Raw genomic sequence first — 21,565 nt, 5'->3', positions numbered from 1 at the left:
GACCCAGCCCAGGTGGTTAAGAACTGACTTCCTGTGTGTCTGGAAGCAGTGGGAATGCCTTGTGTGTGTAAAGCTATAGTAAAACAGCCGAGATGAAAAAAGGGCTCGTTCATAGGTGACCTCATGCAGAATGGGCGTCTCTGACAGCATCTCCTCTACTAATGGGTGAAATGAAATCATACATTTAGCCAACCTGGCTTCAGTTGTCTTTGACTGCAGTATCTTTGCCATTGATGGAGGATGAAACTCTTGCAGATGGAATTAATTTCCCAAACATGGGTATTTGACTAAAAGAAGGAGTGAAGGCGAGGCTGATGCTAATCTCTGTCATTAGCGTCATTGTTTTCGTCGCCGGTCGGCTGCCGGCTCTTCTGGTGACATCACGTTGTTGGGTGATGGATCGTCGAGATCCGGGTGGCCTGAAGAAAAATAACACTGCTGGCTTTCTTTGGCAGCAGCCACTAGTGGAGTCGCTACACTCCTACTGGAGGTCTCTGTGTCTGCTTAGACGGCACTTTACTTGAGTGCACGTCTGCGGCTTACATTACTGGGTTGGTGGGAATGCCTCCTCTGAGCCATTGGTACCACAGCCAGAAAATCAAGAAATGATTGTATCAAGAATTACACATCATAGACTAAATTTGCCTGTCAGTTTTTCTTTTTCATTTCTAACCAGCCTGAAAGGGATGGATGTTGGCTGTAGCTTTGTAAAATTCAGCTCAGCAGCCTTGGTAGAGTTTGTAAATGAATTTAGACAAGGGTTGCACTCTGCATTTTGTTGTAGAGTGTAATTACAGTTAGTGGGAAATGTGAAACTTTTCTTTTAAAGTTGATTAAGATCCATGTCGGGTTCTTTGTAGTCTTATTCTTGGGGTTGAATTTATTTAACACGTTTTTAAATGTTGCTATTCCTACACAAGAGCTCTCACTTTCAGTGCATTAATTATTCCATTGTCTTGTTTTTGATTGTTGTTTTTTATATTAATTCATATGGTGTATATGATATATTATGTCTCAGCTGTCAGTTATGTGTGTGATTCTAGTGACTCCACTAACTTGTAACTCTGACAATCTACACTGTTTTGTGTTTATTTATTCTGTAAATATTTCATGTTTTCTTCATAGTTGTATTAATGCCAGTTATGTTGTTGGGAATTGTAACTACACACTGTTTTCAAACTAGGAAATGTAATTAGTACACACTGTGACCAGCCCCTCGGAGCCTCGAGGGTCACATTATTGTTTGGGAAGTTAGAAACAAATGGGCTGCCACAAAGGCCTGTTTTTTTCATGCACATTTAAGTGGCAACACTAAACATTGAAAGTAGAGGTGGAATTGCTCATTGGGAAGAGAGTGAAATATTAGACAGGAAACAGGAAATTTCATCACACAAATGTTGGTTCTTCCTTGCTTCAATTCTCCCATACATAACTTTAGCGTGCCGATCATATATCACGGCCATAATAGGCCACTGGCGGCGGAAAAGATCAACACTGTATCCAGTTATCTGAAGTTATGCCTTGATTTATAACACTTGCAACTGAGCCCGGTAGATAATCAATGAAAAAGTGCAGAAATGTAGCAGTGTCACTTATGATTAACACCAGCTATGACATAATACAGTACATGAGAGAAGTGCAAGCTGTTGAAGTACAGATTTCAGAAGGGCAGCACCTTTAGAGAAAATCCATACGGAGCGGTCAGGGATCAACGAGCTTTAAAATGCATCAGTAAGTGGTTGCAGAGGTTCTAACAAATGATATCCACAGATCTCAGATATTTGTTTTTCCCTGAAACTTTTATGCTGCATTTAGAAAGCTGAGTAAGACTCTCTGTGGCGCAGAAATACCTGCAACATCCTGCCGGCAAGACATCCAACCCCAATTCAACAAGCATTTTGGCGAGCCCTGCACACTAATGGCCTCTAATGTAGTGTTCACTCAGAGCAGATGGGGCTGCTGGGAAGAGAGCCAGACCCGGAGAGGACGGCAGGCTCTGCTGGGACCCAGACCTCAGGGGTGTCATGACGAGGGTTTGGGGGGTCACAGAAAACATAGTGTCAGATCGTTGATGTCGTCGGTAATGATCGGGTGAGGCGAGTCGTGATTTGCGGTGATAATTGGAGCTGCTCGAGTCAGTTCAGGGGCGCTGACATGTTTCAGGGAGGGGGTCGGAGGTTACAGCCAGCGTTTAAAGAGAGATCATCATGTCACCTCATCACTTCTTTAGGAGCGCACACAAACACGGGACAGATTAGCACACTTCGGAGGGGGTAGAATATCAGTTTCTGCATTTCTCAATGTCTCTCAGGACTCAGATTGAGGTTCCAAACTCAGCAAATGTGCATAAGAAATGTAAGATATTGATATGTTGGACAGAAAGTGGCAGGCCAGGAGGAATTCACGTTTAGGGATTGAATCTTTGAATCTTGGAACACAGCACATAAACCTACAGGGCTTTTTTGTTCCTTAGAGAAAACCCTAAATAGCATTGCATATTTGAGAAGTTATTAAATTTACCGTATAGTTGCTAGTGAGTATTCCCCAAACAGGACTATGGGGAGAAAAACATATTAAAAGTAACTTATTAAAATCACTTCTAGTCTCCTCAGACTTCCTTGGTTTGTTGGTTTCAAAATCAGTGGAGAGCGTGATCCAGGAAGGTTCAACACAAAGCCATGAATGTAAAATGCATAATTATTAATTCCATGCAGAGATGAATCCAGTTCTCAGTCAAGCAGCTTGAAAAATAGAACCTGCCTCTTTGTTTACATATTCGTCATTTGATGAAATTTGACAACAGATTATTAAATATTCAAAACTGGGCCTGGCTCTTGAGAACATCCAAATATTTGTGGAGCTAATCAAAACCTCAAATCTAATATTGTGTGTTTTTCTCATTGTTGTTTTTTTTCTTGTTCAGGAGTACATGGTGTATCGAAAGCATACCTACATGCGCCTCGATGGATCTTCTAAGATTTCTGAACGCAGAGACATGGTGGCAGATTTTCAGAGCAGGTAAGAAAAGGCAGACATAATGGACTTTGTATTTGGATTTCAGAAATCCAACACTGTTAAGTATTGGAAATCTACCTCTGTATTTAATGTGTGTGTAAGTGAACAGTTTGATTTTCTACATTTGCAGATGACCTTCCATGTGAGTCAACATGCTCTGGTTTACATTAGTGCACAGCTCTGAGGCGCCAGTGTTACTCTGGTTCTTGTTTAAGAGTGTGTAGGTGAAAGTTTGAGGTTTATTGAAAAAGCTTTATTGTGCAGAACATTTGGTATCAAGTGCATTTTTCATTTCCCTCAAGTCGAAGGTGTAAATTTAGATCAGGCCTATTTTTTTCTGTTGGACTTGCTTGGTTTCAGTTTGTGTTACTATTTTTAATAATGATTTAAAAATCTATGTTGTAACTTAATCCCTGGTCCAGCATGTATGGATGTTTGTACTATTACTGCAGTTGTAAATGATACCTTTTTGATTTTTGAGTTTCTCTTTCTCTGTCCTCCCCTCTCCCCTCTCCCCTCTCCCCTCTCCCCTCCCCACCCCCTGCCCTCCACACCCACCCCCACCCTCTGTAGGACGGATATCTTTGTTTTCCTGCTGAGTACAAGAGCCGGAGGGCTTGGCATTAACCTGACTGCTGCTGATACTGTGAGTCACGGACACACTGAGGGAAAAGTACCTCATCGATTCATTATTAAAACTGAAACATCCTTCAAAGCTGGGCTGAAATCTGCTCCGGCATTAGTAATATGTTGACATGGTAGACTATAAAATGGTCATGTTTATGCTGAAAAAGGGGTTGACCTGCTTATATATATATATATATATGATCTTTGTGATTATGAACATCCCACAGTATAATCTCCCTTTGTGTCCCTATAGCCCTGTTCAAGGGAGATTAGCTTTCATGACAATGACTCTGAAGTGAGTGTTAACACAGGACATCTGTCATGTTAAAGGGCAGATCACCAGGGATAACGCATCACTATAATTAGCACCCGAAGTCTCAGAGACGACTGTATGCTTCACGCTTCATGCGTATGTTAGGTTGTACTTTGTGGTAAACATTAGCAGTACTGTAATGCCTCTTCATGTTTGCCCTCAGGTTATTTTCTATGACAGTGACTGGAACCCGACGGTGGACCAGCAGGCCATGGACAGAGCTCACAGGCTGGGTCAGACCAAGCAGGTCACAGTCTATCGTCTCATCTGCCAGGGGACCATCGAGGAGAGGATACTGCAGCGCGCCAAGGAGAAGAGTGAGGTATGAAATACAGATTCACAGCAAGTTAAATACAGGGTTTCCACGGGGTCTTAAAAAGTCAAGTCTTGAATTTACAAATCTGCATTTAATACCTAAAAAAGTCTTTAAAAATTATTAAATTCAATATGGTAGGTCTTAAATTATGTTCCCATAAACTTGTTTGCTGTGTTGTGTTTAAATGTGTCTGGGAAATGTCCAAACTGCAAAGTAAGTAACATTAGTCTACTCAGTTCCACCTGTTCCAACCCGACAATATATATTGAAATTAGGAACCAATTATCACTAACTTTGCAGAGATGATCACAGAACATTCAACGCAACATGTCCATCCATTAGTCACATACACACATCGCCCAAGAAAGCAGACTTCGTATCAGGGCTGCACGATATTGGAAAAAAATGACATTGCGATTTATTTTTTTTTACCCTGCAATATATATTGTGATTTAAAAAAAATACTCAGGAGGATATAATAGCTGTGTAGTGTGGACATAAATGGTCAAACAAGCTAGTTGTATTTCCTCTCATTGTGGCAACAGGTGCAAGACACTATCGACACAGAACATGTGTTTCAATGTCATCCTTCTTGTAGCCAAAATAATTCCAGATAATTGACATTGCTTTTCTGTTTGGCACCAAGTCTTCGTTTTCGGTGATTTTCTCTTGTTTGTTGCTCATTTTTCAATGTTGTTACCAGCGACTCACCCCATGTGCAGGGGTGTGGTCTGCTTCAGCAAACTAATTAAGAACGATTGTGATTGGTGGATCGCTGTGCACAGGGTGTGTCAGGTACCCAGGTTGAAATTAGATGAGAACACGTTGAGTTCATTTGCCTCCTACATTGCAGGACCTGCGATGAGACTATTGAGTACACATACATTGCAATGAGGATGCTCAAACAATATATTGTGCAGCTCTACTTTGTATGGTCATGAAATAGGCTGTCAAATGGGCATTGAATTCTAAGTAGTCATAAAAAGGTCTTAAAAAGTCTAAAATTTAACTTGTGGAAACCAACCTGTTGGAACCCTGTAAATGATCAAATTAGCTACAATGGAAGGTAGGAACACAGTTGTAGTGTTGGAAAGGTCACAGCTGAAATTGAAAAGGTTATCATGTTTAAAATGTAAGAAGAAATGTGACTACTTTAATGACTTCATCCAACTTATTAAATTTGATGACTCTTCTAACAGCTTTGACTGACATACACTAATTACAAAGTGATTACTGTTGTGGTTTTTCCAAGTCCTTCAATTAGAAATGAGAGTGTTCTGATTTTTAAAGCACAACCACCAAACAATCACAAGTATGTAGATCAACAACAACAATTTCCGACCAGTACTAAAGAAAAATGTAGTCCTAACCTCAAACCAAGGCCACATTCAAGTCAACTCCACGTTTACTGGTTTTGACACTGGTTCCTGAATGCTTCCTTTTTGTTATTTACTGAAAATTCTGAGGTTATATGCAGATTTTGGTGGCTTAGGCAGATTGGCAAATGACAGATGGTGAAACTGATGAAAAGAGCAGACAACAGAATGGATGCTAGATTGTGCATATCAGCTTTTTACAGAAAACAGTATATTTGGATTTAATCCCTTTTGTAACTTGCTCTTCTGTTCATTTAGTCATTTATGTACACAATGCTGTTACTTGTGACTATTCACTCCCAGACACTGCATACTGAAGCTTACATCTGTTATGGTTGTGTGTTGAACTAGAAGCTTTAAAACAACAACAACAAAAAAACTGTATGCATGATCTAAATAACATTCCTTCACTCTTGATTAATGCCTTTTTGTTTCTGTGTTGAAAGATCCAAAGGGTGGTGATCTCTGGAGGCAACTTCAAACCCGACACCCTCAAACCCAAGGAGGTGGTCAGCCTCCTTTTGGATGACGATGAATTGGAGAAGAAACGTGAGTGTTTTGATTTAATTGCACTTTCACACTGTGACAATTAGAGAAATCTGACCTAAATGTCTCGTCTCCTGTAGTGCGTCAGAGACAGGAGGAGAAGAGGCTGCAGGAGGAAAGCAGCAAAGTGAAAGAGCGCAAGAGGAAGAGGGAGAAATACGCAGAGAAGGTACAGTGCAACGTCAACATTTAAACATCAGGAACAAATGTGGAATGGAAAAGGGAAGTGAAGAAGCACAGAGGCTGCAGTAAAATATGGAATGTTTTAGAGCACAGGTGTCCAACATAGGGCCCATGGGCCAAAACTGGCCCTCCAAAGGGTTCAATCCGGCCCATGGGATGAATTTGTAGAAAGGAAAAGATTACACTGAAGACATTAACAGTCAGGGGTGTTAATATTTTAGTTTAGGGGCCTCATACAGACAAATATGATGTAAAGTGTGTAAAACCAGCAAAATACTATCATAATTACCTATAGGTAATGACAACTCCAAATTTTTCTCTTTGTTTTAGTGTAAAAAAAAAAGTAAAACTACATGAAAATGCTTATGTTTAGAGACTATCCTTTCACCAAAAGTATGGATAACCTGAACAAATATGAACAACCTGAAAAGTCTTTAGAGAACTAAGTGCAATTTTACCAATATTCTGCCTGTTGCTAAATGTTTTGTATATTTGTAGATCCATTGTGTCTGTAACTTGTAATGCATATGTCAATGATAAACTGGGCTTTTTATAGTCAAAATTGCAATTATTTTTCTTAAGACATTTCAGGTTCTTCGTGTTATTCATATATTTAAGGAAACTTTGTAGATGTAAACATTTTCATAGTGTCATTCTACTTCTTTCACCGTTATTATTTTAGTGGTCCGGCCCGTTTGAGGTCATATTGGGCTGAATGTGGCCCCTGAACTTAAATGAGTTTGACACTCCTGTTTTAGAACTTTGCTACTTGTGTGAGTGAAAATGTAAATTCTGTTCAGGGCAAATTGCAGCAACAAAAAACCTGCCAGTTCAGTAAGTCAAAAGTTAAGTCATCTGCTTCGGAGTCAAAACGTGCTCAGCAATTTCCATAGCAAACCCATAACATTATGAAATACTTCACTCCAAAGGTTACACGAAAGGAAAGACCACAGGGAGTGAGCAAAATGGAAATGTTTTTTCAGCAGAAATCACTGCAGTCTGCTTTCTGAGATGTTTCTGTCATTAAAAGTGGAGATTTCAACCTGATGTTAATGCAAGAGTTTTAAGGTCTTAAGGTCACAAATTATATTAAGATTTGTTCACCAGGGAAAACGTTTGTTTGAGATACCTTGTCATGGATTGAAGTTGAGTTAGACAAAAGGTCAGGGGTTCACTGAAATCATTAGAGGTCGTCCTCCAGGGATCGAATCCATACTGGGTTTCACGGCAGTCTGGCCTCTGTGTCTTCGGTCCAGGGTTCGTACGGGTGCTTGAAATCCTTGAAAATGTTCGAATTTCAATTACAATGTTGTGTTTTCAAGGTCTGAAAAATGCTTGAATTTTAAAGTGCTTGCAATTATAGCCAAAGCTACTTACAGAGAGGTATACATTCTGAAAAATAAAACTTTATGTCAAAAAAGACAATTAGCGGGTGTTCTCAGGTTGACTCCAGGTTAATTTTTATCTTAATCTTGGCACAAGTGTGTTTGAAGAACACCAAGTGGCTTCCCTTTTTTTGGATAAACTTTTTGTTCTCCTTTAATTTCTAAACTTTTTGCTATTATGAAACATACTTTTAGAATTTTATAGCATAATACAATGTACATCACTGTGATAAAAAGTGAAAAAAAAAAAAAATATCATGAGTATATGTCCTCCTGTAGGTATGTATTAGATATGCAAGGTGCTGTGCTGGAAACATTTGAAAATTACTCTAAAACAGGGTGCTTACGCAGGTCTTGACAGTCTTAGAAAGTCTGGAATTTTGAAATACTGTTTTACAGACCTTGAAAAGTCTGGAATTTTGTGTGAAAGTCTTAATAAACAGGGAAAAAAGTTTCTCTTATAGTCGAATTTTAGAGCATGCACAAAGGCACATAATCTTCTAAGACCAGAAATACAAGAGGAAAGCATATAAAAAACTATACCAATATGATTTCACTAACTGGTTGGTACTGGAACGATTCTAGTGAAGTTTGATTGTATGACATCCAGGCCCTTTTGTGATTTTCATGTACTACACACAACAGGTACAGTGTCAACCAGAAAAGTAGGCTTGCAAGTATAAAAGTACATAAAGTCAAGGTTTGAGGGGAAAAAAGTAGCAGTTTTGAAAAAGTCTGGAATTTTTATTTGGATAAAGAGCAAGCACCCTGCTTATAAGTGCATGAATTTGACTTTGAATAATGTGTACGATCCCTGTCAGTCGTCTTGCTCAGGCTTTGAGCGTTGGACAGACGGACAGGCCAGATAACCGACCAACCGCCAAGTGTTCTTTTTCTCACCTGCAGAAGAAGAATGAGGAGACGGAGAACAAGAGGAAGAAAGAGGTGAACCTGGTCATCTCCCACGCGCCCTCAGCTGACAACTCCAACCTGTCAGCAGATGGAGACGACTCCTTCATCAGCGTTGATATGGACTCGGCTATGCCCAGTCCCTTCAGCGAGGTGAGGAGAAAAAAAAAGAATGGATTGGGTTATGAAGGATATAACGTTAGTGGAAGTAACTTCAAATCTGTATTAAGACAAAACTACAAAATGAAACACATTAAACCAATAACCACTAATACCAACTGTGCAGCTCAGACAGAATTTCTTGTGTCATTAAAAATAGCAGCTTCTAGATGTGATACATTTTGTCTGTTATTACTTGAATTTAAAGTGGTTAAATGCAACTACAACTTAGCGCTCTGTAAGCCTTAAAGGCATTCATACAGGTGTTTTAAAGAGATGTGTGGAAACCCTGCATCGGATCACATCATCCAGCATCCACACACTGAATGTCTCGTTCTTCATCTTTTGCCTTTAAATTCTTTAATTTCATTTTTCTCATCCTCTACTCATTTTTTGTTGATTCTTTCTGTTTCACTCCTGCTTTCCCTTCCTCTGCCTCTCAATTCCTTACTTTTCTAACTTTCTGTATCCCATCAACTCCATCTCCCTTTCCTTCTCCTCTCACTCCTTCATTCCTTCCTCCCTCCGTCCCTCCTCTGTCTTCCTTTGCGGTACCAGCCCAGTTTCCTTGCTCCCTGTGGTGCTGACCCCCATCCTGTGTGTGTGTCTGTGTGTGTCCCTGTGCGTGGGCAGATCTCTCTGAGCAGTGAACTCCAGGCCGGCTCGTTGCCGCCGGACGCCGATGCCGACGAGAGCAGCAGCGACATGCTGGTCATCGTGGATGACCCGGTTTCTTCCGCACCTCAGTCTCGTGCCACCAACTCCCCCGCCTCGGTGTCTGGATCTGTCTCAGACAACATGAACGGTGAGAGATTAAATATGTTTATCTGCCATTGAACTTTTGCTCTTAAATACAGAGACCATAATATTTTTTATGCCTCAGTAGAGACACTTGTGTCCTATTAATCATCGGCTTCTTTATCATTTTGATTCAGTCAGTGCTCAGTTCTTTGATTGAGACTTATTCATTTTTACTTTACTTCCTATAGTAAGTCTGTTGTAAACTGTGTGAAATGTACATTTGGTTCCTTACAGTAAAAAAAAAATCCAATTGACACCAATCAAAACTGCTGTTTTTAATCATGCAGCCATTATTTGAAAAAAGTCTAGTATTCGGTTATATCGCTCTTTCAAATCCAAGACACCAGCTTCAAAATTATTCCTTTTTACTTGTCCTATAAAGCAATGTATGGAATTAAAATGAGAAATATATGTTGATATGATGTAAGGCAAGGCAAGGCAAGTTTATTTGTATAGCACATTTCAGCAACAAGGCAATTCAAGGTGCTTCACACAGGACATTGAAATACGACAGGGAAAAAGAAACACATTTAAAACATCATAAAAGAAACATGTAAAAGGTAATTAAAAACAACAAGTAAGAAAACAACACATAAAATCCAAAAATATAAAAACACACACATATTAAAGTAAGAGTTGCAGTGCAGAGTTTCGAAGGAGAATATAAAATTTAAAAAGTAAAGAGCCTTTTAGTCAAAGGCAGCTGTGAACAGGTGAGTCTTTAACCTTGACTTAAAAGAACTCAGACTCTCAGCAGACCTGATATTTTCTGGTAGTTTGTTCCAGATATACGGAGCATAGAAACGGAACGCTGATTCTCCATGTTTGGTTCTGTAAGTAAATATAGCTTGTTTTTTTATAGCATAAAGTGCTAAAAGAAAAGACAAAACAAAAGTGGACCAACCAGGCCGGAATTACAGCAAAACAGTTCACAGCAGTTCATTACTCAGTCTATTTGGGCCATCTTTGAATACTTCAAATTTTGCCTTTATTTACTACATTAAAAAAAATGTTTACCACACCCATATTTGGTATTGTTCCTGATAGTACAACTTCAGTTACAATTTAACATACTTTATTAACATATTGGGCCCAAAAATACAAAAAGTTATGAAATCCAAATTGAAAGAATCTACAATTGATCACATTAAAGACCACAAACATGCTCAATGAACCATTTTGGAACTTGAAATCAGTAAATATAGGTTATAAATATGAATATATAGAAGTAGAATTGAATAGTTTTGTACCATGAAATGAAAACTATCGTATCTCCAGTTTTACATGATCTATCAACGTCAAACAAATACTGGGAGAGTGTGTTTCAAATGTACATGTTTGAGTTGAGCAGCAGCGGACTGAATGACCTGTTTTATGTGCGCGTGTTACCCGGCTTTGAAAACATTACATGGTCTGATCATAGTATACCGGCACGATTATAGACCCTTATACCAACTGTCATTTAAAGAGTTGAAAGTCTCCAAAATAAATGATAATAAAGACATTTTCTCAAGCAGACATTAATAGACTCAGCAAGTTGGGAGGATTGTTTTTTTAAAGTGAGTTACAACGGTCGAATCAACAGGTTAAATCCAAAAAATACCAAGTTTTGAATAGCAGTTAAAGGTTTATAAGTGCCCAGTGTGCAGTAAATTTATGTAAAACCTGCGTGGTTATTCTAAAAACATTTGCGGGCTTGTCTTCACAGTCAGAGGTCAGGGTCAACTTCCCTCGGTCTGCTCCGTATGATGTGAATGTTCATATTACTGATGATTTTCCAGTTGAATATAATCTTGTTTCCTTGTATCTGTGCAGCTGGCCTTGGTTTTTTTAAAAACAACACCTGCCAAATAAAACTTAACCTTTGTGTCATAATGAGATAGTGTTATTGTGTTTTGGAAAAGGAGCTCGGTGTAACTTGCATGTAGGTCACGACTACAAACAGGAGTCTGGCTTGTTATGTTCCCCTTGCTATCAGGACTTGTGTTTTCATAGGCTCGTCTCCATAAAGACAAGTCATCCTTTACCTCATGATGTACTGTTTTAAGCTGCTCATCTTCTAGATTTACGAGGGGTTTTACCCAAGCTTCAGTGTTTCAGTACATCATGGCCCCTTGGATCCAGATAGACACTGAACCTATAGTTTGTATCGCTTCTATCTCTACTTTTGGATGTGTTGCAACACACTAATCCCTCCTAAATACATGCTGGTTATCGCTGCTGTGCTAAGAGGCTCCTGCCAGGCAGATTATTGATGGTGCCTGCTAACCAGACCCAATGAGTCAGGGGAAAGTTGGTGCTTTTAAGGATATAGATGACACTAAAATGAAAGGTTTGGAAGGCGGAATGAAGGTTCAGACGAGAGGGCAAGTGGGGAACTTGAAAAGGGAGGAAGAGTGAGATTAAGGCTCGGGGGGCAGAGGGAGGGTTTGGGTAAGGGGTTTCATGTGTGCCTGGGTGTCAGTGATGGGACAGGCTGATGTTACCCCCGAGCAGGGCTGTGTAGCACTGCTTTTGGATGGAAACATGCAAAGAAAACACAAGACGGAGGGGGAAGGAGGAACTGGGGGATTAGGCAAATTACTTACCACTGGTTCAAATTCTGCAGAGTATGAAAAGTGAGGTCATTTGTGTTTTGTTTTTTTGTTTTTTTCTTCATTCTATACACTACTAAGGGTAAAGATGAGTGATGATTGATGAGTAATAATTTCAGTAAAACACCACACCAGCATCCTAAAAGGACTGGGTTTGTGCCAAAGCAGACAGATCATTTCTCAACTCTGTTTTTTCTTGTCTGGCCTTAATGTGCTTAAATCACATACATATACTGACAGTCAATAGAAACTTTGAGGTACAAATGTCTGCATATTTCTACTTGCAGGGGGAGTTGTAATTATTCATTGTGGATTTATTGATGACTTAGTGCTCGGTAGTTGAGATAATGATGAGTTGTCATGTTGTCACGGTTCATTTCACATGGGTTGGTCTCTTTGCAAAAGTGGACCAAATACACATTGAGTGTACTCAGTGGGTATCTGCACAATTGAAGGCCTATATAAAGGCCCAAAAAAGGCCACCATTGTTAGTCCAGTGAACGGCATCATGCCACGGCTATCATGTGAACAACGTCTCCGGGCACTGGGTATGGTGGAGGCCGGTTTGAGCTACAGTGATATAGCCAGGCCTATGTACGGGCTGTTTCCAACCCACAATCAGAAACCTGGTTGAACGCCACAACACCACAGGCTCTGTTGACGATAGACCGCGTCCAGGGTGAGAGAGAGTGACAACTCCCGACCAGGACCGCTACTGTTGTGACTTTGTGTTTGTCAGGTGCCATTTTCTTTTGTTAAGTTTTTTGTTTTGAAATTATTCTTGAAACTTTAGATTTTTGTTTCTGTATGTCAATATCCTAAACAAATGATTCATATGAAAAAATTCCAGTTTAGGGATTCAAAATAAAAATTATTTAGAAAAATATGGTATCAAAGTTTTCATTGACTGTGAGTGTATATTTAAGTACTACACACAGTTGCGGAAAAAATTATTAGACAATCAAAAGTCCTCAAAAACAATGGTTATGCAATCAAGTACTAACTCCTGTGTGTATCATGTGAGTAAAAAAGACAGAAAAGAAAACATGGAATGCCTAAAAGCACTGTTTTTGTCAGTACAATGCCATAGCTATTGATGTAAGAACTGAAGTGATTTTGGTTATTATCAAGAAAACATGGAAAATGTCTAGATACCAGCTCTGAAATTAAACTCCTATAAGCCATTTTTCTTGTTATCATTATATTTGTCCGAACAGATGTGCCTTTAGTTGTACCAAGCATTAAAATGAATAAGAAACGGAAGAAAACAAGGGTGGTCTAATAATTTTTTCCGCGACTGTTCTATTAATGGTGAATATACAAAGGCGTTTCAAGTGAAGGAGTGTATGTTTTTCCTTCAGGTGTTTCTGGTGCCGACACTATCAGCCCCGGCAGAGGCAGGTCCGGCCGCAGTCGGGGACGACCGAAAGGATCAGGAGGCGGGGCAAAGTCTGGAGGAAAAGGTCGAGGGCGTAAGTCAACAGCGGGGAGCGCGGCAGCTATGGCGGGGGCGATGGCCGGTGCAGCCGCTGCCTCAGCAGCAGCATACGCCGCCTACGGCTACAGCGTTTCTAAGGGTGAGTAAAGGCTCCCAGTGGAAGATTTAAGGCCAAGTAGTTTGAGCGCTGTAATGTGGGATGACCCCATACCACCTTAAGGCAGGACCGAGAGCCTGAGAGACGTGTTTAAATGATGTATGTGTTGGAACGTCACATCTGACACATAGATGTGAATGTCTGAACCAGAAAGTTATGGTTGGAAAGTGAGAGTTTTATCAGGAAATGACAAAAACTGTTTTTTTTTTGTTGTTTTTGTGGTGAGTTGTATTCAAAAACAAGGTAAACTAGCTCATAGACGCTTAAAAGAGAAAGGATTATTTGATACCTTTTTGTGAACTGAATAGCTTCTTTTGCAAATGAGGACAAATATGAGTATTAATCCATATTTGTGCCATTTTGCACACTTCTCATAACTTTTTGTGAGTTAAATTTTGGTTGAACAGTAAGAGCCAAGGTAGTGCATTATGTAACTGAGACTGTGGTTTTATGACTAATCACATTTAGTTCTGGCTTAAAGAGAGATTTTCAAACCATAATTTTCATTAATTGTGATGTGAAATGCCCATATATCACATTGGTAGTAAAACACAGTCATGTTGATACTTTTGCATCATTTAAAACAGGAGTAAAACTCATTTTAGTTCAGGGGCCACATTCATCCCATTTTGATCTCAAATGGCCCAGAACAGTAAAATAATAGCCTATAAATAATGAGAACAAAATCTCCTCTTTGTTTTAGTGCAAAAAAAGGAAAATTCTTTATAGAAATTATACAAATTTACAAACTATCCTTTCACAAAAAATGTGATTAGCCTGAACAACCTGAAATTTCTTAAGAAAAATAGAGCAATTTTAACAATATTATGCCTTAGTTTATCATTTATACATGTACATTACAGATCACAGTGGGTCTATAAAGGCACAACACATTTAATAACAAGCATAATACTGTTAAAATGTTTTGAGTTTGGAATTTGGAGTGCTCATTTATATATATTTGTAGGTTATTCTGCTATTATCTTGCTGGTCTCACCCACTTGAGATCAAATTGGGTTAAAATGAGCGTTAAACCTTTGACTGTTAATACATTCAGTGTCATTTTTGCACTTCCATATTCATCCCATGGGACTGATTGGAAGCTTTGGTTAACTGGCTTTGGCCCACATGTCGTATGTTTAACACCCCTGATTTAAAGGTTCAATATGGATGATCTGCGTGCGATTCTGTGCTTCCATGGAGTTCAAGGTTGGGTAGATGTTTTCCTGGAGCATTTTTTACTGTATTGCTTAAAATCCCCCTCACACCCCAATTGCAACTGATTAAATAAATGCTCTAACACAAAAATTAAAAAAGTTTAATCACCTGTGGAACAGACAGGACTGAAAAAACACCATCCAATCATTTTAACCGACCCATCGAAATAATTGAACGGCGATATGTCTATCAAACTCAACTGTCATTTGTCCCTCCCCCTTCTGCACGTATCCCTCTTTGTGCATGAATTGTGCGTTCAGAGGCTTGGAGCGCTTGTATTGCACGTTTCAGTACTCTGGAGGCGTGGCTTTGGGGGGGGGGGGGGGGGGGGGGGGGGGGGGGAGTCTGAAGAAAGGGGTTTGGACTTTTGAAATCTGTATTTTCAAAATTTAGCTTTCTCAAATTGTTTTCCCAGGATCTCCCACCCCACCTTTAACGTTGGAGTGTGTTTTGTACTGGGATTGTTTCCTGACATTAGCTTTAACTTTATTTCTAAGCTAATGACTAGGGATGTAACGATTACCGGTATAATGATAAACCACGGTAAAATTGCCAATGGTTAGTATTACCGTTTAAATTCTAATTATCATGATAACTGTGTTTGATTACTGCATTTTTCAGGAGAAAACGCCTATGTAAAGATCTGCTTTTATGTCAAATATTTGAGTATAGTTTTAATTTATTACAATTTTGGTTTTATTTACCTAATATTTGGAACCAATATTCTCTTTTAAAGTCTTTGAAAAGGTTCATTAAGCATCTTTGTGTTATTTATGCAATAAATTATATACATTTTTCAAATCGAATTTTATATTTTTTGTGTTTTTTGTCCTTTTATGTTTTTATAATAGGTTAAAGTGAAAAAAAAAAAAATAGGCAGTTGATATAAATGAAGTTGTACTGAAAAGAAAGATTCCAAACATGGGTATAGTAAACATTTGTTTATATAGTATTTAAAGGCAAAATCAAAAGGACTGAAAAATGGACAAAATAGGCTCAGACCACTAAGGGTTAATACTTGAGTGTTTCTGCCAACAGAAAGTGCATTGTGCCGATTATTTTATTTTGTTTTTTTGTTTGGTTTTCTTTTTTTCCAAAATACAACTTGGTTAAATTATTTCAGTGTGTGTGTAAGTACTTTTTGAACATTTTGAGCACAATTTCAACAATACTGCGATAACACTGGGTTACAAAAAATATTTTTTGCAAGTTGTCTAGGTTTTTTCAACTGAATTAGGACCATTTTGCACCGCTAAATCCAAAAATGACATCTGTTTTTTTCAATCAGGTCAGGTGTTTTTTGCTAATTTCATTTTGAAAAATTTGATCTTCTCACAAAATTGATGACATTTTTGTGACTTTATCAGTTGATTTTGTATATAGTTCTCACCCAAAATAGGTTTTAAGAGAAAAAAAAAAAAATCATTTGATCACTTGATTCCTGTTAGGTACAATGGTGTATTCACCGCAGATGTAGCAGAATACATCAGGCTTATTTTTGCAAGATCTTCTAGTCAAAGCCATTTCATTCACCTGTAAAAACATTAATCATAAATTGGCAAAAGTAAAATCTTCAGAACTCGTTTATTGCAAGAAATATGAAAGAATTTTGTATCATATGATGTGAAAATGCCCATAAATGTAAGCAAAAATGTTAAAAAGCCAATATGTAGCATAGTTCAGAAAGTTGACCTGATTGAGCAAAATTAATGTGATTTTTGGATTCAGCACACCAAAATTATCCTAAATCACCTCAAAAAACTTAATAAATTTGTTGTTGACCAGTGTAATAATGATAACCGCGATCATTTTGGTCACAATAACCACGATACGAAATTTTCATATCGTTACATCCCTACTAACGACTGTCTTGGTCGTCTACATCTATGAAAACCACAACAATGGACTCACACACTCACATGATCCTGTTTCCATCTGCCCGTCCCTCAGGTCTCTCTGCATCCAGTCCGCTCCAGCCGTCTCTGGGCCGGTCCGGTACCAGCCCCGCCTTCAACCCCAGCAGAAGCTCGTCTCCCCAGGCCAAAGGAGCCACTTCCACCCCGAGTCCCCACAAGCAGCTGGCCCACAGCCACCATCACACCGGCAGCCACGGCGCGGTCAGGAAGGGCAAGGGCCCGGGCGCTCCTGGGACTCGATAATGCGTATACACACACACACACACACACACACACACACACACTGTTGAAGCATGAATGTGCACTCACGGACACACAATTGCCTCACTTTAAAACACACACATAGACTGGAAAAAATGTAAATCTTACCAAGTGTGTTTTTCTCATTTCTAGTCAAAATATCTCATCACACTTAACCCATAAAGACCCGAACAGCCACCGTCGACCAAAACCATCTACTGATCTAAACTGTTTAATACCCGTTGATCCACTAATCCTATCAATCCATGTAAATAATTGATGTAAAATGCAGTTCGTCTTTTTATGGTCATCAGGTATGATCCATTTGGACGTTCAGAGGCTCCGTAGTGAACGTAGAAACACTGTCATCTTCTACAACATATTGATTCACCAGTAAAACCGATGGAATTGGATCAATGACAGTGGACGGACACACGGTTTATGTTCAGTTAATGATAGATTTGACTGAAAAAGTCACTTTTTCTTCAGTTTTTCTTGTTTTTGATGTAAGAAACCTCAAGTTTAATCTAAGCTTTTATGAACATTTTCATGAACAACAAATTAAATAATGGAAAATACCTGATTTCGACTGAAAAAATGCAATATACGGAGGATAATATTACAATAAATGGTGATAAATTATTTAATATAGGTCTAACAGAGAAAAATTAATTTAGGAACTGACGCAAAAGTAGCTCTGGGTCTTAATGGGTTAAAATAAGACATAATTACCTAAAGAGTAACTTTTCAGTGAGATATAAGAACATATTTTTACACACTAGATCTTGAAAATCTTACTTCAAGAAATCTTACAAAGAAAATTTTCACTTGTTCCATTGACAGATTTTTTTTTTTTTTTTTTTGCTTAATTCAATTCTGCCGATGGAACAAGTGAAAATTATCTTAGTAAGATTTCTTGAAGTAAGATTTTCAAGATCTATTGTCTAAAAATAAGTTCTTATATCTCACTGAAAAGTTACTCTTTAGGTGATTCTGTCTTATTTTAAGTGTGATGAGATTTTTTGACTAGAAATGAGAAAAAATACACTTGGTAAGATTTACATTTTTTCCAGTGTAAATAACTGACCTATTCTCACTGTGATCCTTACAAACACCCTACGCTTGAACTGAAACATGGAGAAAACAGTATTTATAGTAACTGAGTAACTGAGGCTCACTACCTGGAGGACCGTGCTCTGGCTGCTCTTCACACCAACACACACACACAGAGTCACATGAAGGTACAAACAACCCACCGCTGTCCCTTTTCCGGCCGCCACATTTCTTTGACTTTTATTTAAACGTGTCCAGGTCAGTGGACAAAATCTGCCTTGACTATTTTTGTTCGCATAGTGACAAGTATTTCCAAGTGCTATTTGAGAAGACGAACTGTACTTTTCCTATTTAACGACAGACGGGAAGCTCTTTCGATTCGCTATCCGGCCGCGACGCCACAACCGAGGCGCGATCCGACACACGTAGCTAGCGTAAAGGGCTCTCCGAATTTCTCGCGTAGCGATGCAAAGGAGTTTCTGTCAAATGCACTGAGCCACGTCTTCCTTTTCCTCGTCGTTACTATCTCTCGTTCACGTACGATAGGTTATTTAATTGTTCCGTAGAGACGCTCAGTGCAAAACCGGTGGATAATTCTAAATGTCAACGCTTAATGTGAACCCATAACTTCCCAACACAAACTTTACCAAACAAAACGTCAGCTTTTGTACTAAAGCTCTTATTTTTATATTACAAGATGTGAGAACCCGTACCAACATAGCAGGTCTTAATATTTTGAAAATGTTTTGTCCATAAAATGTATCGCAGTACAAATGGAAAATGAGAAGTGAATATATATTTTTTTTTGTCCAGCAGGAAAAACGTATGGATATTGTGCAAAATTCTCTTCCAAAACGATGGGTACTGCTTGACTGGAAAATGCTGCTAACAAATTTATCAAAATCAGATTTAGAGTTGTTTGGTTTTCTAACGCTTAATTTATTTCCATTGTATTGAAAATGGGCCGTTTATGATCATTGTGAATATTCGCCTGTATAACAGTGTAAATTGTACCGAAGCTATTGTTATTTTTCCGAAGAAAAGTGTTCTTGTGATGAGGAGTCTGTGGTTCTCTTTGATGTCATTGATGTTTTAGAAAAAGAAAAAGGCATTTTTGCGTCGAGCACTACATCTGTTCTAGGTTTGTTTGTTTTGTTAATAGTGTGATTAAAATACGATGTTCTATATTGATGTACATAATGATGAGGGCGATATTTCCTCTGGCTTTTCCCACACTCGCCTGTCTATTTTTATAGGTCATGTGTACATACGAATAAATGCATCTGCCATTTTACTAACAGGAAGAGCCAACTGAAAATAAAAGAGTGCTAAATCAGCCTCGCCTTCCTGTTCCGCCTCATTATTGTGCTTTATTTTTTTATTTTTATTACGCTACAGCGCTGTTGTTCACCTAAATGTGCTTTGTCTATCAGAGTTATGGAAGTGGAAACTTGGCTCAGACGGAGGATGCTTAGAAGAATAGAAATGTGAATAAAATGTGACGATAAAGGAGCTAAAATGAAACGATAGAATCAGAAACAAAGCACAGGCGTATTTTTATAGTCATTTAAAAGAACTGAAACAGTCTTTTTCTATTCTTTCTGTTTTTTTATTGTGTTCATTCTTTAATATTTTCTGGCTTAAATAAACATGGATCTGTGGAGTGCAGAAGATGATCTATCACAGCTCCACTGGTGTATGATAACTAGTGTTTTTTTTTTGTTTGTTTGTTTTTTAATTTTGTGGCGCAAGTGTGCATGTTTTTAATTTCTTTGCCTCTAATCCAGGGGTGTCAAACTCATTTTGGTTCAGGGGCCATATTTAGCCCAATTTGATCTCAAGTGGGCCAAACAAGTAAAATAATGACTTAATAACCTATAATTAATGACAAATCCAAGTTTTTCTTTTTGTTTTAATACAAAAAAATCCCAATTAAATTATGAAAATATTCACATTTTACAAAAAAGATGTGAATAACCTGAAAAAACAAAAATTTAATTTGAAAAATTTGTGCAATTTTTACAATATTATGCCTCAACTTATTATTTATACATGTACATTACACACAATGTTACATAAACATTTGGTTACAGGCAGAATATTGTTAAAATTTTCGAGTTTGGAACTAAAATTTGAACAATTTCTACAATATTCCATCTCTTATTATTAACACAACTACAGATCATAGTGGATCCATAAATGCATAAAACATTTAGTAACAGGCAGAATATTGTTAAAATTGCACATTTCAGGTTGTTCATCTTTGTTTTTATTTATGTATTTATTTGCATTTTGTTGTGAAAGAATAGTTTTGTAAACGTAAATATTTTCACAGTGTAATGTTATTTTTTTCACTTAAATTTTTTCCACATAATTTTTCAGAAAGAAAATTTGTCATTGTCATTATTTATGGGTTATTGTGTTGTTATTTTTACTGGAGATCACGTTGGTCTGTATGTGGAACCTGAACCAAAATGATTGTGACAACCTTGACTGTTCAGGTTCATTTTTGCACTTTCATCCTGCAGGGCTGGAATGAAACCTTTGGCGGGCCAGATTTGGCCCCCGGACCACATGTTTGACACCTGTGCTCTAATCCCTTTGCCATATCAATGACTAAAGAACAACAGTCAGTAATGATAATTATCAATTATAACTGTTAACCAAAATATTTTTCTACATTTTCTTAAACTGGCTAATATTTGGACTTTGCTTGAGTTCCTCACTTAGATTGTTCCATATCTTAACATCAAAAGTAGATAAACAAAAACTTTTTAAGGTTGTTGTCCTAAGTGGTTATTCCCCTTTTTTCTCTCTTTCCCCTCATTTCCTGTCTCTCTCTCTCTCTGCTGAATCTATCAAATAAAGGCCAAAAAGAAAACACTGGTGTAGCCTGCTCTTGCACAGTTGCAAAATGGAGGGGCTTTCACACTTTGACCCCTCCCCCTCTCCTTCGCCGCTGGACACCTACAAAACACTTACCTTCTAAACTGTGCTTGTTACTTCATTTCCTTCCCTGGTGGTTTCCTTGATATTTGATAAGTGTTGCGTTTTTTTTTTTTTTTTTATAGTGTTCCTGTAAATATCAACTGTGTGACGCTCATAAAGTTAGTTTTGTTGAAACTATCACACAGGTTTTGTATCAGCTGTGGCTTTTTATAACCATCATTTTATGGCAGGGGTGTCAAACTCATTTTAGTTCAGGGGCCATATCCTCCTAATATGATCTGAAGTGGGCTGGACCAGGGAATTAATAACATAATAATATATAAATAATGCCAACTCCAAACATTTCAATGTCTTTTATAGGGAAAAAAGT

General features: G+C 38.2%; 1 protein-coding gene across 3 annotated transcripts in view; it reads left to right on the top strand.

Annotated features, from left to right (window-relative positions):
- Positions 1–19,584, top strand: part of ino80 (INO80 complex ATPase subunit) — a 46,878-nt gene extending 27,294 nt beyond the window's left edge. The window contains exons 29-38 of one of the 3 annotated variants that reach the window (XM_030128720.1): positions 2,924–3,018; positions 3,589–3,661; positions 4,119–4,277; positions 6,094–6,196; positions 6,274–6,362; positions 8,668–8,823; positions 9,463–9,634; positions 13,586–13,801; positions 16,988–17,296; positions 18,269–19,584. In XM_030128720.1, the coding sequence (XP_029984580.1) occupies positions 2,924–3,018; positions 3,589–3,661; positions 4,119–4,277; positions 6,094–6,196; positions 6,274–6,362; positions 8,668–8,823; positions 9,463–9,634; positions 13,586–13,801; positions 16,988–17,196 (1,272 nt within the window). In that variant the 3' untranslated portion in view covers positions 17,197–17,296; positions 18,269–19,584. Of the gene's footprint in view, positions 1–2,923; positions 3,019–3,588; positions 3,662–4,118; positions 4,278–6,093; positions 6,197–6,273; positions 6,363–8,667; positions 8,824–9,387; positions 9,635–13,585; positions 13,802–16,987; positions 17,299–18,268 lie in introns of those variants that run through there. The other 2 variants (XM_030128718.1, XM_030128719.1) reach the window with 2 other exon arrangements.
- The last annotated feature ends 1,981 nt before the right edge of the window (positions 19,585–21,565 follow it).

Source organism: Sphaeramia orbicularis, chromosome 24 (genome assembly GCF_902148855.1).
Source record: "Sphaeramia orbicularis chromosome 24, fSphaOr1.1, whole genome shotgun sequence".
Classification (NCBI taxonomy): domain Eukaryota; kingdom Metazoa; phylum Chordata; class Actinopteri; order Kurtiformes; family Apogonidae; genus Sphaeramia; species Sphaeramia orbicularis.
Note: the sequence above shows the minus strand (reverse complement) of the source record. Positions and strands in the feature narration are given on the sequence as shown.